The sequence below is a fragment of the Bufo bufo genome, chromosome 3 (genome assembly GCF_905171765.1).
Source record: "Bufo bufo chromosome 3, aBufBuf1.1, whole genome shotgun sequence".
Taxonomy (NCBI): Eukaryota; Metazoa; Chordata; class Amphibia; order Anura; family Bufonidae; genus Bufo; species Bufo bufo.
In genome coordinates this window covers 702,090,522-702,108,212 of record NC_053391.1, presented here as the reverse complement: position 1 = coordinate 702,108,212, position 17,691 = coordinate 702,090,522, and the positions used below count along the sequence as shown (strand labels likewise).

The 17,691-nt window shown below is 42.0% G+C and overlaps 1 protein-coding gene across 1 annotated transcript; it reads left to right on the top strand.

Moving 5' to 3' along the window:
• Nucleotides 1–12,099: 12,099 nt before the first annotated feature.
• Nucleotides 12,100–13,065, top strand: LOC120994241 (olfactory receptor 52K1-like). The gene is given in 1 exon segment (XM_040422689.1): nucleotides 12,100–13,065. A coding segment is annotated over 1 exon segment (966 nt).
• Nucleotides 13,066–17,691: the final 4,626 nt, after the last annotated feature.

Genomic DNA, 17,691 nt, shown 5'->3' with positions numbered 1-17,691 from the left:
TAGAGTCCCATAGGTAGGATGAAGGCTGTTTTTGCTTTGTTCTTCTTGGCCATCAGTACCTGCCAATAACCACTGGCCAGGTCAAGAGTCGAGAAGAACTTCGCATGACTCAGGGCGGACACTGACTACTCAATCCGCGGAAGAGGGTAGGTATCCCGGACGGTCTGGGCATTTAGCTTCCGATAATCAAGGCAGAACCGGAGACTTTCATCTTTCTTCTGCACCAAGACTACTGGAGCAGCACAAGGACTTTGACTCTCCTGAATAACCTGGTTTTCCAATATGCTGACCACCATATACTTCATCTGCTGGTACATTTTAGGTGGGATTTGCTGGTAACGTTCCCTGATCGGTGCAGCATCGCCGGTGGGGATTTCGTGTTCGATGGCGGAAGCACAACAAAAATCTTCATCATGTCTCGAGAATGCCTCCTGAAATTCCCAAAGGGTGTCTTCCAGCAACTTCTGTTGTTCTGGAGTCAGGGTCTTGCAGTCCACCCCCATCTGGGCCATGATCACTCAACCATTCCACTCCGCTGTCGGGGTCTCCCTTTGATGGACCTCTACAGCATAGGTCGAGGCTGATCTCCTATCTGGCTAGCGTGAAGCTCCTTCGTTGAGGGATATCCCCTTCAGACACATAAACTTTGGCCAGAAAGGTATTCCCAGGAACTGTTAACTTGCGGTCTTCAACATTGAGGCAGCGTACAGGAACACATCCATCCTTCACAATAGCGAGGGCCCGGGCTACCAGTGGGCGAGTCTGCGTTTCCTCTTGGTAAGCGGGCTCGATCAAGACCTCCAGTCCATTCAGTTGTCATCCAGCCCCCACTGGCAGCATCAATATTTGTTTTTGTCAAGGTGGGACCTTAACGGGGGTCCTCCGCGGCACCTTCATGTGTCCAATGGGCCGACCGGACATGTTGCTCTTTTGCAGACTACAGCTCCTCACTATCTGTTGTAGAACCTTCTGGGACAGCCGGTATGTGGTGGCCTGTTGCCAATACTTCGGCTCTTCTTTTTCATAGAGTTAATGGTCTAGGTCTCTCAGCACATTCATACCTAGCGTCACATCCATCCCTCTTGGGGAAAAATGGTCCACCAGCACGACCCACTTCTTGCCGAAGTCTAGCCCAAACAGTCGTACCTGCATCCAGACTATCCCTCGGACGTCCATCTCTCTGTTATTGCCAGTTGTCAGCCTGATAATGCTCCAGTTTTCCGGCTCCATCATATGTCCAAAGTGTCTTTTAAAGAACTCCAGAGGCATAAGGGTGCACTCCGACCCTGTATCAACTAGGCAGCATACCTTCTGGCCTTCCATCTCGGCTTCCATAACAGGGCTGCTGGTATACAAGTTGTGTTCCTCACGCATAGGACTTAGCTTCTGGTGTACCGCCGCAGGACGCCCAGCTACTGCGGCGGTCGGAAGTTTAACGTCGGCTCAAACTTTATCTGTTCTGTGCACTCTCTGGCCATATTTGGCCTATTTTAATGAGCCCTCGCACCTGAGTTATCCTGGGTGGAGCGGCGCTGTGCTGGGGTCATTTCCGGAGGCAGCGGTAATCCTGCCTTCATCTGGGACACTTCCAGCTGAAGTTCTCCCAATTCTGTCTGCAGGGCCTGGACCACATCCTTTAAGGACTCTGAGTCTTCAGATGCAGACCGAACTCCTGTAGCATGTGTGCTACTCACTACTTTCACTGCCACAGGCATGTGCTCTTCCTCTCTCTCCACGGCAGCTAGGTAGACTCTGTAGAATGTCATGTCAGGTATCGTCCGGGTCATCTCTTGCAATTTGTCCTGTAAGAACTTGTTGGAGTTGAACTGGTCTTGTAGTAGCTTGTCCACCTCCTGGAAGGCTCCCACAGCCTCTGGGTCTCGCGGCTGTATTTCATTTAATGTCTCCTGTAGGACATTGGAGTAGGGCTGATGTCGGTTGAAGAAGTGGCACTAGAACTGCACTACTTTAGTACGCCCCCCTGGGCTCTCTCCAGCAGGGAGAATATTTTATCTAGGGTGTCTCTCTCGGATTCGGTTCTTACCATCACTGTCTGTCTGACATCACCCTCTAGAGCCCCCAACGCAACCTCTGCCCGCAGCTCAGGGGTCAGTTTACACATTCTAACAGCACTTTGCACCCTTTCAGTCCAGTCCTGAAATGTCATGTTTTTACTGTCAAATTTTGGCAGATGACGTCAACAGCGCCCCCACGGGGATGTACCCAAGCTGTATCAGTAGTTTTGGGGCAAGTTAGCCTTGCACTGGCGCACACTGAGCTGGGACCTGGTCCAGTGCCTTTGGCGCTGGGGGAAGGTCTCCTGCCGCGTTCCCGTCCATAATGGTCGCTGTATCCTGCTGACTACGCCAAGATGTAAGCTGTGTACCAGGGTGGGCTCCCCAGGATACAGCGAAGTCACGAACGAGGAAAACAACTCCACCACCAGCTTTTGCCAAAACAGAATTTTACTTAAATGTGGCAATAAACACAACCACAAATGCTGGGAACATACAATAAATTTACATACACCCAGCCTGAAGGCTGAGACCTTTGTGGTGCACAGCGCGGCGCCCTCCGATGGATGCAGGAGGAAAGCGTGGTAAATTTACCTACTGGCGGGCATGACTAAACATCCACGCCTTACCTGTTATTACCCTAAAAAAACAAGAATCACTGTATGGGTGTGTGGTATGGACTAGCCTGCGGTGCAGCACAACAGCTTGCAATCTTACAAACATAACTGGTGTTATAGCACGTTCCTGAGTATTCCTCCTGAGCAAAATGCCAGCCTGGCTTGAGTTTGTGGGGATTTATCAGCTCTCCAAGGTGAAATGTCCCTTTAAATTATGGAGTCCTTGCAATGAACAATAGCAAGACTTGTGGCCTGACACAAAGAGACCCTATCTAACTAACTACAGGCCTTGTGTCAGTCGCTAGGCGCCAACACTGTAATGAGGTGGGTGCATGATCTTACCGACCCGGGTCTGCTCTGCATCTGACTCTGAACAGAACAAATGCCTCTCCAACAAGCATGCGGTGCAGCAGTGTATGTCGCTTTGCTCCTTAGCTGTCATCAGTGTTCCTGGTAGCAATTCTCCTTCCTCTGGACAGGATCAGAGTCTTGGACACAATTAGCTTCACTTTGCTGCCGCTCTGGTCACTAAGGTATGCCCCCACACCTGGATGCCGTCGGATCCTCTGCTGACACAGTTCCTCAGTCTCAGCTCCCTCTAAGATGGCTGCTTCCTTTCTCTTTCTCTCCAGGCTCTGTGTAACTCCACCTCTCATGAAAATATAAGCAGTCTGTAGCTGTGTTTAGGAAACAGCGGCATCTTGTGAGGCTGTTCTCAGAACTCTATAGAAATGAATGCAGCATCGGAGTCTCACTTCCTTCTGGGATTCGCGTCCCCACATATTCCTTGGTTGAACTTATGTATTTTTTCAACCATATCAACTATGTATGTAACTATGCTGGTAGTTGTAGTTTTTACCACAGCTGAAGTGCCAGAGGTTAGGCATCACTCTTATAGGATCTGACTGTTATATTATACTGATTAGTGTTGAGTGAGCATGCTCGGCCGAACAGCAGTTTATGCAAATGAGTTTACATGACAAAATTGTATAGAAAGGTTATTGAATATTATATTAGGACAATCAGAAAACTTTTTGTCGCCCTAATGATATTGATCTAGGTGTGCAGGTCCACCCATGCCATCCAACAGATCTGAAGTAACTTTGAGGCTTACTGGTTCTCAGTCAGATGAGAGCTGGTATGGAATGTCTCATAGTGCACAAGGCTGCCATTGTAAGGTATGCTGACTAAGCCTGTCATCTGTCTCATGGATAGATTAATAGCTTGCACATACCTGGCTTTTGGCATATAGACTTTGTGTGGTTGTCTATTGTATATCATAGATAATGGGAGTCCAAGACGCATCCAGCCATCGCCCCCATTCTGTTCCCGAACCATTTCTGTGGTGTTTCCATTAAATTCTAACCTTTTTCTATGAACTAGACACCCTCTTCTCTTCAGAGCAGGCGGTGCCTGGTTTAATGCTCAGGTTCTCCCATTGACTTCCATTGTGCTCAAGCGCTCTGTAGAGCACCCGAGCACTTTGGTGCTCGATCAACACTAATACTGATCTGATTGTTATAATATACAGATCTGACTGTTATATTATAGGATCTGACTGTTATATTATACTGATCTGACTGTTATATTATACTGATCTGACTGTTATATTATAGGATCTGACTGTTATATTATACGGATCTGACTGTTATATTACACTGATCTGACTGTTATATTATACTGATCTGACTGTTATATTATACGGATCTGACTGTTATATTATACGGATCTGACTGTTATATTATAGGATCTGACTGTTATATTATACTGATCTGACTGCTATATTAGAGGATCTGACTGTTATATTATACGGATCTGACTGTTATATTATACTGATCTGACTGTTATATTATAGGATCTGACTGTTATATTATACTGATCTGACTGTTATATTATAGGATCTGACTGTTATATTATACTGATCTGACTGTTATATTATACGGATCTGACTGTTATATTATACTGATCTGACTGTTATATTATAGGATCTGACTGTTATATTATACTGATCTGACTGTTATATTATAGGATCTGACTGTTATATTATACGGATCTGACTGTTATATTACACTGATCTGACTGTTATATTATACTGATCTGACTGTTATATTATACGGATCTGACTGTTATATTATACGGATCTGACTGTTATATTATAGGATCTGACTGTTATATTATACTGATCTGACTGCTATATTAGAGGATCTGACTGTTATATTATACGGATCTGACTGTTATATTATACTGATCTGACTGTTATATTATAGGATCTGACTGTTATATTATACTGATCTGACTGTTATATTATAGGATCTGACTGTTATATTATACGGATCTGACTGTTATATTATACTGATCTGACTGTTATATTATAGGTTCTGACTGTTATATTATACTGATCTGACTGTTATATTATAGGATCTGACTGTTATATTATACTGATCTGACTGCTATATTATACTGATCTGACTGTTATATTACACTGATCTGACTGTTATATTATACTGATCTGACTGTTATATTATAGGATCTGACTGTTATATTATACTGATCTGACTGTTATATTACACTGATCTGACTGTTATATTATACTGATCTGACTGTTATATTATACGGATCTGACTGTTATATTATACTGATCTGACTGTTATATTATAGGATCTGACTGTTATATTATACTGATCTGACTGTTATATTATAGGATCTGACTGTTATATTATACTGATCTGACTGTTATATTACACTGATCTGACTGTTATATTATACTGATCTGACTGTTATATTATACGGATCTGACTGTTATATTATACTGATCTGACTGTTATATTATAGGATCTGACTGTTATATTATACTGATCTGACTGTTATATTATACTGATCTGACTGTTATATTATACGGATCTGACTGTTATATTATACTGATCTGACTGTTATATTATAGGATCTGACTGTTATATTATACTGATCTGACTGTTATATTAGAGGATCTGACTGTTATATTATACTGATCTGACTGTTATATTATACTGATCTGACTGTTATATTATAGGATCTGACTGTTATATTATACTGATCTGACTGCTATATTAGAGGATCTGACTGTTATATTATACGGATCTGAATGTTATATTTTAGGTTCCAGCAGCATTCTAGTTTTCAATCAGATGTATTCTTTTATTGTTGTAACTAAGAAAGTAATAACAGGGCGCGTTTCGGCCCGTCCAGCCTTTCTCAACTGCATGATGACAATGAAAACCTGATTACATTTATAGGTGCAGGATCACCTGGTCATGACATCATCAGCTGATTAAACAAACAGGAAATGACATATAGGAAGTGACATAACAGGGTGTCCATACTTGTTTCATATCATGTTATCCTGCAGGCCCAAAAAAACCTTCGGCTATCAGCGCGGTATTGCACTCCACATTATACACTATTAAAAACACATAATCTCCTAATCCCTGTTCACCCCCCTGGGTTGTAGAGTATCCAATGTGTGGATCTAATATGTCTCCCTTCTAAGTAGTCATTTTTTCAAATCACCTCCCCTTCTTGGCTGATGAACCCGCTCTATAATCTGGAATTTCAATTGTGAGATGAAACGGTTACATTTGTCAAAGTGGACCAATTGTCGCCTCTGTAAATTCGGCATTATCCCCTCTGGCTATAGTCCTAGAGAAAATACGGACACCGCTGGTGAGGAAAACAAAATCATTCCTGCTGGATACTGCACATTCTTTACAATCTATACAGGAATTGAAAGATGTCTCACAAGATTGTTGGCTGGTAACTATAGACGTGGTCAGTTTATACACTATAAAGGTATAGAAGCAATATCAGGGCTTCTACAGTCGAGTTCACATTGAGAATTACTTTTTATTTGGTGATTCGTTCTATTTACAGCGATGCGGGACCGCTATGGGCTCGAATGTGGCCCCGCTCTATGCAAATGTTTACATGTCCTCTTTTGAAGAGAAATATGTTTACACTTATGAGGATTTTTTAAAAATTTGCATTAATCTGGAAAAGATTTATAGATGATGTGTTTTGCGTGTGGGCCGGGACACTCGAGTCCTTCCTCCGATTTTTCCAGCATTTGAATAATGTTTGGGATGAGTTGCAATTTACCTTGACCTACAGTCGTGACTCTGTACATTTTTTGGACACTGTGGTGATGAAAAAAGAGGATGGACACTTGTGTACAGACCTATACAGGAAAAAAAACTGACAAAAATCGTATTTTACATTTTCCGAGCTCCCATCCTCCAGCACTCAAGAAAGCCATTCCCAAATCCCAGTCAAGAAAATTGTGACAGACCCTGAGAAACAATGGAATAGGATAGAAGAGATGACATCTAGATTTGTGGATAGAGGCTACCCTGATAAAATACTGGTGGAGGCTATAGAAAACAGTGGGAGACCGGTTATGTCAGAAAACAAAAATAAGAGTAACCGTGTGGCTTTTGGACACAGGTTCCATCCTTTTAATCACCATTTTGACAATGTGGTGCGGAAACATTGGCACATTTTGGCAAAGTCGTATCCAACAGTGGAGGAGTTTAAAAGCATGCCTCTCATTTGCAATAAACGGAGTGCAAATTTGAGAGACCAACTAGTCCGGGCTGATATAGGGAGTACTAGAGGGGGACAAATCAAAAACCTGGTACATACCCCTGTCTTCATTGCATGCAATGCACCAATGTTCAAAAGGGCCAGTTTTTCTACCATCCACACACTGGAAAATCGTATATGATCAAGGGCAACTATACCTGTGATACAACAAACATGATTTACCCCATAAAATGTCCTTGCGGCCTACTGTATGTGGGGGAGACCATGCAGACAGCGAGGGACCGCATTGGTAAACACAAGTCCACTATACGGAATAAGAATCTATTATTCCCTGCACCGTTCCACTTTGACAAATGTAACCGTTTCATCTCACAATGGAAATTCCAGATTATAGAGCGGGTTCATCAGCCAAGAAGGGGAGGTGATTTGAAAAAATGACTACTTAGAAGGAAAGCATATTAGATCCACACATTGGATACTCTACAACCCAGGGGGGTGAACAGGGATTATGAGATTATGTGTTTTTAATAGTGTATAATGTGGAGTGTTTTGTTCACAGGCTGCAATACCGCGCGGATAGCCGAAGGTTTTTTTGGGCCTGCAGGATAACATGATATGAAACAAGTATGGACACCCTGTTATGTCACTTCCTATATGTCATTTCCTGTTTGTTTAATCAGCTGATGATGTCATGACCAGGTGATCCTGCACCTATAAATGTAATCAGGTTTTCATTGTCATCATGCAGTTGAGAAAGGCTGGACGGGCCGAAACGCGCCCTGTCATTACAAACCGGATTCCAAAAAAGTTGGGACACTAAACAAATTGTGAATAAAAACTGAATGCAATGATGTGGAGATGGCAAATGTCAATATTTTATTTGTAATAGAACGTGGATGACAGATCAAACGTTTAATCCGAGTAAATTTATCATTTTAAAGGAAAAATACGTTGATTCCAATTTTCACGGTGTCAACAAATCCCAAAAAAGTTGGGACAAGTAGCAATAAGAGGCTGGAAAAAGTAAATTTGAGCATAACGAAGAGCTGGAAGACCAATTAACACTAATTAGGTCAATTGGCAACATGATTGGGTATAAAAAGAGCTTCTCAGAGCGGCCGTGTCTCTCAGAAGCCAAGATGGGTAGAGGATCACCAATTCCCACAATGTTGCGCAGAAAGATAGTGGAGCAATATCAGAAAGGTGTTACCCAGCGAAAACATGCAAAGACTTTGCATCTATCATCATCAACTGTGCATAACATCATCCGAAGATTCAGAGAATCTGGAACAATCTCTGTGCGTAAGGGTCAAGGCGGTAAAACCATACTGGATGCCCGTGATCTCCGGGCCCTTAAACGACCCTGCACCACAAACAGGAATGCTACTGTAAAGGAAATCCCAGAATGGGCTCAGGAATACCTCCAGAAACCATTGTCAGTGAACACAATCCACCGGGCCATCCGCCTTTGCCAGCTGAAACTCTACAGTGCAAAGAAGAAGCCATTTCTAAGCAAGATCCACAAGCTCAGGCGTTTTCACTGGGCCAGGGATCATTTAAAATGGAGTGTGGCAAAATGGAAGACTGTTCTGTGGTCAGACGAGTCACCATTCGAAGTACTTTTTGGAAATCTGGGACGCCATGTCATCCGGACCAAAGAGGACAAGGACAACCCAAGTTGTTATCAACGCTCAGTTCAGAAGCCTGCATCTCTGATGGTATGGGGTTGCATGAGTGCGTGTGGCATGGGCAGCTTGCATGTCTGGAAAGGCACCATCAATGCAGAAAAATATATTCAGGTTCTAGAACAACATCTGCTCCCATCCAGACGTCATCTCTTTCAGGGAAGACCCTGCATTTTTCAACAAGATAATGCCAGACCACATTCTGCATCAATCACAACATCATGGCTGCGTAGGAGAAGGATCCGGGTACTGAAATGGCCAGTCTGCAGTCCAGATCTTTCACCGATAGAGAACATTTGGCGCATCATAAAGAGGAAGGTGCAACAAAGAAGGCCCAAGACGATTGAACAGTTAGAGGCCTGGATTAGACAAGAATGGGAGAGCATTCCTATTTCTAAACTTGAGAAACTGGTCTCCTCGGTCCCCAGACGTCTGTTGAGTGTTGTAAGAAGAAGGGGAGATGCCACACAGTGGGGAAAATGGCCTTGTCCCAACTTTTTGGGGATTTGTTGACACCATGAAATTCTGATTCAACATATTTTTCCCTTAAAATGGTACATTTTCTCAGTTTAAACTTTTGTTCCGTGATTTATGTTCTATTCTAAATAAAATATTAGAAGTTGGCACCTCCACATCATTGCATTCAGTTTTTATTCATGATTTGTATCGTGTCCCACCTTTTTTGGAATCCGGTTTGTACTTTCTTAGTTACAACAATAAAAGAATACATCTGATTGAAAACTAGAATGCTGCAGGAACTTTTTTTGCTGGATTTGATTTGGGGATTGCCCCTTCCCGTGTAGCGTGAATAGGATCGTGAGCTGTTACCTTTGCTTCATATTTTAGGATCTGACTGTTATATTATAGGATCTGACTGTTATATTATAGAATCTGACTGTTATATTATAGGATCTGACTGTTATATTATAGGATCTGACTGTTATATTATAGAATCTGAATGTTATATTATAGAATCTGACTGTTATATTATAGAATCTGACTGTTATATTATAGGATCTGACTGTTATATTATAGAATTTGACTGTTATATTATAGAATCTGACTGTTATATTATAGGATCTGACTGTTATATTATAGGATCTGACTGTTATATTATAGAATTTGACTGTTATATCATAGGATCTGACTGTTATATTATAGGATCTGACTGTTATGTTTTATGATCTGACTGTTATATTATAGAATCTGACTGTTATATTATAGAATATGACTGTTATATTATAGGATCTGACTGTTATATTATAGGATCTGACTGTTATATTATAGAATCTGAATGTTATATTATAGAATCTGACTGTTATATTATAGAATCTGACTGTTATATTATAGGATCTGACTGTTATATTATAGAATTTCACTGTTATATTATAGAATCTGACTGTTATATTATAGGATCTGACTGTTATATTATAGGATCTGACTGTTATATTATAGGATCTGACTGTTATATTATAGAATCTGACTGTTATATTATAGAATTTGACTGTTATATCATAGGATCTGACTGTTATATTATAGGATCTGACTGTTATATTTTAGGATCTGACTGTTATATTATAGGATCTGACTGTTATATTTTAGGATCTGACTGTTATATTTTAGGATCTGACTGTTATGTTTTAGGATCTGACTGTTATATTATAGGATCTGACTGTTATATTATAGGATCTGAATGTTATATTATAGAATCTGACTGTTATATTATAGGATCTGACTGTTATATTATAGGATCTGACTGTTATATTATAGAATCTGACTGTTATATTATAGAATTTGACTGTTATATCATAGGATCTGACTGTTATATTATAGGATCTGACTGTTATATTTTAGGATCTGACTGTTATATTATAGGATCTGACTGTTATATTTTAGGATCTGACTGTTATATTTTAGGATCTGACTGTTATGTTTTAGGATCTGACTGTTATATTATAGAATCTGACTGTTATATTATAGAATATGACTGTTATATTATAGGATCTGACTGTTATATTATAGGATCTGACTGTTATATTATAGAATCTGACTGTTATATTATAGAATTTGACTGTTATATCATAGGATCTGACTGTTATATTATAGAATCTGACTGTTATATTATAGAATTTGACTGTTATATTATAGAATTTGACTGTTATATTATAGAATTTGACTGTTATATCATAGGATCTGACTGTTATATTATAGAATCTGACTGTTATATTATAGGATCTGACTGTTATATTATAGGATCTGACTGTTATATTTTAGGATCTGACTGCTCAGCATGCAAACTTACTTGGCTGTTTTTGTAACTCCCAAAGAAGTGACAGAAGTATGCTGGGAGTTGTAGTTTCACAACAGCTGGATGTTGCTGATCCTTGTTATAGGATCTGACTGTTATATTATAGGATCTGACTGTTATATTATATTTTAATTAACGTTTGAGCACAGTTGTTAATATTATCCATGAAACCAGAACTACAATATGACTGCAGTGTCACTGGAAAATAAGTGATGTGTGATTGGGGTATGATTGCTCTGTGATTGGGGTGTGATTGCTGTGTGACTGGAGGAGAGTAATTCGGTTTTACCAGTTACAGTACATATAGCAGTGACTGGGAATAGCCACGTGACTGCCTTGGTCTCCATTGACTTCTACTGGTGTCCGACTGCAGAGTGAAGCTCGGCTCCCCTCGGTGTACAGGACACATTACATACATACAGGGAAGGGGGTCCCTTTAAATTGAGGAACTTTGTCTTTAGGTCACTTGGGGTCACCACTCCTCTAGGACAGGACGTAATGACCTGTAATAGTTAAAAGTCCAATTCAGACCCTAGTAATGAGATAGAGCAGCTACAAAGAGCTTCTCTCACTGGAGGACCCGAAACATCCAAACATTACTTGGACAACTCATTGATATCAGCTAGAACTGTGCAATTCTTCATTTTTCTTTCATTCACCCACAGATCACAGCTGATTAACGGGGCCCCATCAATCAGACATCATGTGATCAGCTTCTTTTTGGGGGACGTTTCCAGTCAACAGGATCTGTGCAGAGCACTCTCATAATATCTCCTCTGCCAGCCTTCATCACTTGTAATTGCTATATTTCTAGGTTCTTCCCCGTGTCGTCAGTGCCTCCGCTGATACAGAGAATGATGGGCCACACGTCTCATTTCTCTCCTAGTGGTTGATGCGTTATGTTGCGACCAATGCTCCTTCTCAACACCAGCTCCCACATGCCATCCTTCTTCTTCCTGATTGGAATCCCCGGGCTGGAGGATCTTAGCATTTTGATGTCGATTTCCTTCTGCCTCCTCTATATCTTGGCTGTCCTTGGAAACTCCTCAATGTCCTATATAATCTGCACTGAGAAGACCCTCCATGGACCCATGTACTTCTTTCTGGCTATGCTGGCGCTCAACGACCTAGCCTTTACCAGCTCTACTGTTCCAAAGATGCTGAAAATCTTCTGGTGGAACAAAGGCCGCATTGATGCTTCTGCTTGTCTCACCCAGATGTTTTTTGTCCACTTCCTGGCAGTGATGGAGTCAGGAATCTTGACTGCCATGGCGTATGACCGCTACATCGCCATCTGTTCCCCACTCAGATACACGTCCATTCTCACTTTTGCTGTTTTGGAAAAAATTGCAGCTGCCATTCTGGTCAGAGCCTTTGTCACCATTTTTCCCATTCCAGTACTGGTCAGTAGGTTGCACTATTGCGGTGGATATGTTGTGTTGCACTCATACTGTGATCACATGGCCGTGGTGAATGTGGCTTGTTGAGATACGAGGGTGAACAGTATTTACGGCCTTGTGTTGTCTCTTTCTGTCACTGGCTTTGATCTGTTGTTTATTGGACTTTCTTATACAATGATCTTAGGGGCCATATTTAGGTTGCCGTCCAGGGCGGCTCGCCACAAGGCGATTGGAACATGCACCTCCCACATTTGTGTCATTATAGCCGCCTATCTGCCTGGAATATTTACCTTTGTGTCTTATAGGTTTGGACAGAAGACAATTCCGCATAATGTCCACATCTTCCTAGCAAACATCTACATTTTGTTCCCAGCATTCTTAAACCCAATAATCTATGGTGTGAAGACGAAGCAAAATCGAGACTGTATCCTGAAGAAGCTTCAGGTCAACCAGAAGCTTCTATAGACCTCAAACCTCCACATATTGATATGTAGCACCGATAAGACATTCATGTAGTTTACATCCTCAACTCAGACATCCAGCCAATTATTTTGAAAGTCCCAACCCCCATTCCACATGGGTGGTCTTTAGACTGAAAATGGTCATGGCCACAAGCTGCTAATCGTATCTATTTACACGTGGATCATGAAGAAAGCAAAATGTAAATTATAATTATTTTATGTAAAAAAATCTGTCATTTCTTAATTTGCCAAAGTGATGTACACAGTGGAGTCCCATTATTCTGACCAGCAGCTAATCTCCAAGGTAACCACTGTGTGTAGCACGTACAGCAGCTAGACGGGTCGGGAGTGACTCTATAAGGTCCTGGTAGGTTGTCACAGGGATCTGAAGCCATGCTAGGCTGGGGAGATCCCTAGAGAGAAAACGACCATAGAGATGGTCCCATAGCTGCTCAATTGGGTTCAGTTCTGGGAAATAAGGAGGCCAGGGTAATACTTGAAAGTCTTGGTCATGCTCTTCCAACCAATGTCAGACATTTCTAGCTGTGTGTCATGTCGCTTTTTCTTACTGGAAGATCCCATTTGCCCCAGGGTAGAAAATCAGCATGTATGGGTGTACATGATCTGCAAGGATGAATTCATAATAACCAGATCACTTGAGAATGCCTTCTACATAGATGAGAGGGCCCAGAGAATGCCAGGAAAACCTTACCCAGACTACAATGCTGCCACCACCAGCTTGTGTTGCTCCAGCAATGGTTGCATGGTGTTTGTTTTCTGATGTTTCTCACCTGACATGCCAACGTCTATCCTTTCCATGAAGCACAAAGCGTGACTCATCGGAGAAGACACCCCTTTTCCAATCAGCGGAGGTCCAATACCGATAGTGGAGTTAAAATGGAAGCCTTTTCAGCCCACCGAGGGATATGTGTGCAGACAGCCTATCACATCTTATATACCCACCGAGGGATATGTGTGCAGACAGCCTATCACACCTTATATACCCACTGAGGGATATGTGTGCAGACAGCCAATCACACCTTATATACCCACGAGAGATATGTGTGCAGACAGCCTATCATGCCTTATATACCCACCGAGAGATATGTGGGCAGACAGTCTATCACACACCTTATATACTCACCGAGGGATATGTGTGCAGACAGCCTATCACACATCTTATATACCCACCAAGGGATATGTGTGCAGACAGCCTATCACACATATTATATACTCACAGAGGAATATATGTGCAGACAGCCTATCACCCCTTATATACCCACCGAGGGATATGTGTGCAGACAGCCTATCACACCTTATATACCCACTGAGGGATGTGTGTGCAGACAGACTATCACACACCTTATATACCCACCGAAGGATATGTGTGCAGACAGCCTGTCACACCCTATATACCCACTGAGGGATATGTGTGCAGACAGCCTATCACACTTTCTATACCCACTTAGGGATGTGTGTGCAGATAGCATATCGCACCCCTTATATACTCACCGAGGGATATGTGTGCAGACAGCCTATCGCACCCCTTATATATCCACCGAAGGATATGTGTGCAGACAGCCTATCACACCTTATATTCCCACCAAGGGATATGTGTGCAGACAGACTCTCACACCTTATATACCCACTGAGGGATATGTGTGCAGACAGCCTATCACACCTTATATACCCACCGAGGGATATGTATGCAGACAGCCTATCACACCTTATATACCCACTAAAGGATATGTGTGCAGACAGCCTATCACACCTTATATTCCCACCAAGGGATATGTGTGCAGACAGCTTATCACACGTTATATATCCACCGAGGGATATGTGTGCAGACAGCTTATCACACCTTATATATCCACCAAGGGATATGTGTGCAGACAGCTTATCACACCTTATATATCCACCAAGGGATATGTGTGCAGACAGCCTATCACACCTTATATATCCACCGAGGGATATGTGTGCAGACAGCCTATCACACCTTATATACCCACTAAAGGATATGTGTGCAGACAGCCTGTCACACCTTATATACCCACTAAAGGATATGTGTGCAGACAGCTTATCACACCTTATATACCCACTGAGGGATATATGTGCAGACAGCCTATCACACCCCTTATATACCCACCGAGGGATATGTGTGCAGACAGCCTATCACACCTTATATACCCACCGAGGGATATGTGTGCAGACAGACTATCACACACCTTATATACCCACCGAAGGATATGTATGCAGACAGCCTATCACACCCTATATACCCACTTAGGGATATGTGTGCAGACAGCCTATCACACTTTCTATACCCACCGAGGGACATGTGTGCAGACAGCCTATCACACCCCTTATCTACTAACCGAGGGATATGTGTGCAGACAGCCTATCACACCCCTTAAATATCTAATGAGGGATATGTGTGCAGACAGCCTATCACACCTTATATTCCCACCGAGGGATATGTGTGCAGACAGCCTATCACACCCTGTATATACCACCGAGGTATATGTGTGCAGACAGCCTATCACACATTATATACCCACCGAGGGACATGTGTGCAGACAGCCTATCACACACCTTATATACCCACTAAAGGATATGTGTACAGACAGCCTATCACACCCTATATAACCAACGAGGGATATGTGTGCAGACAGCCTATCACACTTGAAATACCCACCGAGGGATATGTATGCAGAAAGCCTATCACACCCCTTATATACCCACCGAGGGATATGTGTGCAGACAGCCTATCACACCCCTTATATACCCACCGAGGGATATGTGTGCAGACAGCCTATCACACACCTTATATAACCACCGAGGGATATGTGTGCAGACAGCCTATTACACCTCTTATATACCCACAAAGGGATATCTGTGCAGACAGCCTATCACACCCTGTATATACCACCGAGGGATATGTGTGCAGACAGCCTATCACACCTTATATACCCACCGAGGGACATGTGTGCAGACAGCTTATCACACCTTATATACCCACTAAAGGATATGTGTACAGACAGCCTATCACACACCTTATATACCCACCGAGGGATATGTGTGCAGACAGCCTATCACACCTCTTATATACCCACAAAGGGATATGTGTGCAGACAGCCTATCACACACCTTATATACCCACCAAAAACATATGTGCAGATAGCCTATCACCCCTGAAATACCCATGAGGGATATGTGGGCAGACAGCCTATCACACCCTATATACCCACCGAGGGATATGTGTGCAGACAGACTATCACACACCTTATATACCCACCGAGGGATATGTGTGCAGACAGCCTATAACACCTCTTATATACCCACCGAGGGATATGTGTGCAGACAGCCTATTATCCCTTATATACCCATGAGGGAAATGTGTGCAGACAGCCTATCACACCCTATATAACCAACAAGGGATATGTGTGCAGACAGCCTATCACACTTGATATACCCACCAAAGGATATGTGTGCAGACAGCCTATCACACACCTTATATACCCACCAAGCGATATGTATGCAGACAGCTTATCACACACCTTATATACCTACTGAGGGATATGTGTGCAGACAGCCTATCACACACCTTATATACCCACCGAGGGATATGTGTGCAGAAAGCCTATCACACACCTTATATACCCATTGAGGGATATGTGTGCAGACAGCCTATCACATCTCATATACCCACCGAGGGATATATGTGCAGCCTATCACACCCTTTTTTTTTTTTCTTTATTAACCACTAAGGACCACAGGTTTATACCCCCCTAGTGACCAGGCCCTTTTTTTTTACAAATCGGCACTTCACAACTTTAATGGTTTATTGCTCGGTCATGCAACTTGGCACCCAAATGAATTTTACCTTCTTTTCTTCTCACAAACACAACTTTCTTTTGGTGGTATTTCATTGCTGCTGACATTTTTAGTTTTTCTGATATTAATGAAAATAGACTGCAATTTAAAAAAAAAAAGTGTATTTTTAACTTTTTCTGGTAAAATTGTTCAAATATAATTACATTTCTATACAAGTTTGTGTCAGAATTTATTCAGCTACATGTCTTTGATAAAAAAAAAATCCAATAAGTGTATATTTATTGGTTTGCGCAAAAGTTATAGCGTTTACAAACTATGGTACAAAAATGTGAATTTCCGCATTTTGAAGCAGCTCTGACTTTCTGAGCACCTGTCATGTTTCTTGAGGTGCTAGAATGCCAGGATAGTATAAATACCCCCCAAATGACCCCATTTTAGAAAGAAGACACCCCAAAATATTCGCGGATAGGCATGGTGAGTTCATGTATGATTAATTTTTTTTTCACAAGTTAGCGGAAAATGACACTTTCTGAGGAAAAAAAATAAAAAATAAAGTTTCCATTTCTGCTAACTTCTGGCAAAAAAAATAAAAATCTCCCACGGACTCACTATGCCCCTCAGTGAATACCTTGGGGTGTCTACTTTCCGAAATGGGGTCATTTGTGGGGTGTGTTTACTGTTCTGGCATTTTGGGCGGGGCTAAATTGTGAGCAACCCTGTAAAGCCTAAAGGTACTCGTTGGACTTTCGGCCCCTTTACGCACCTAGGCTGCAAAAAAGTGTCACACATCTGGTAT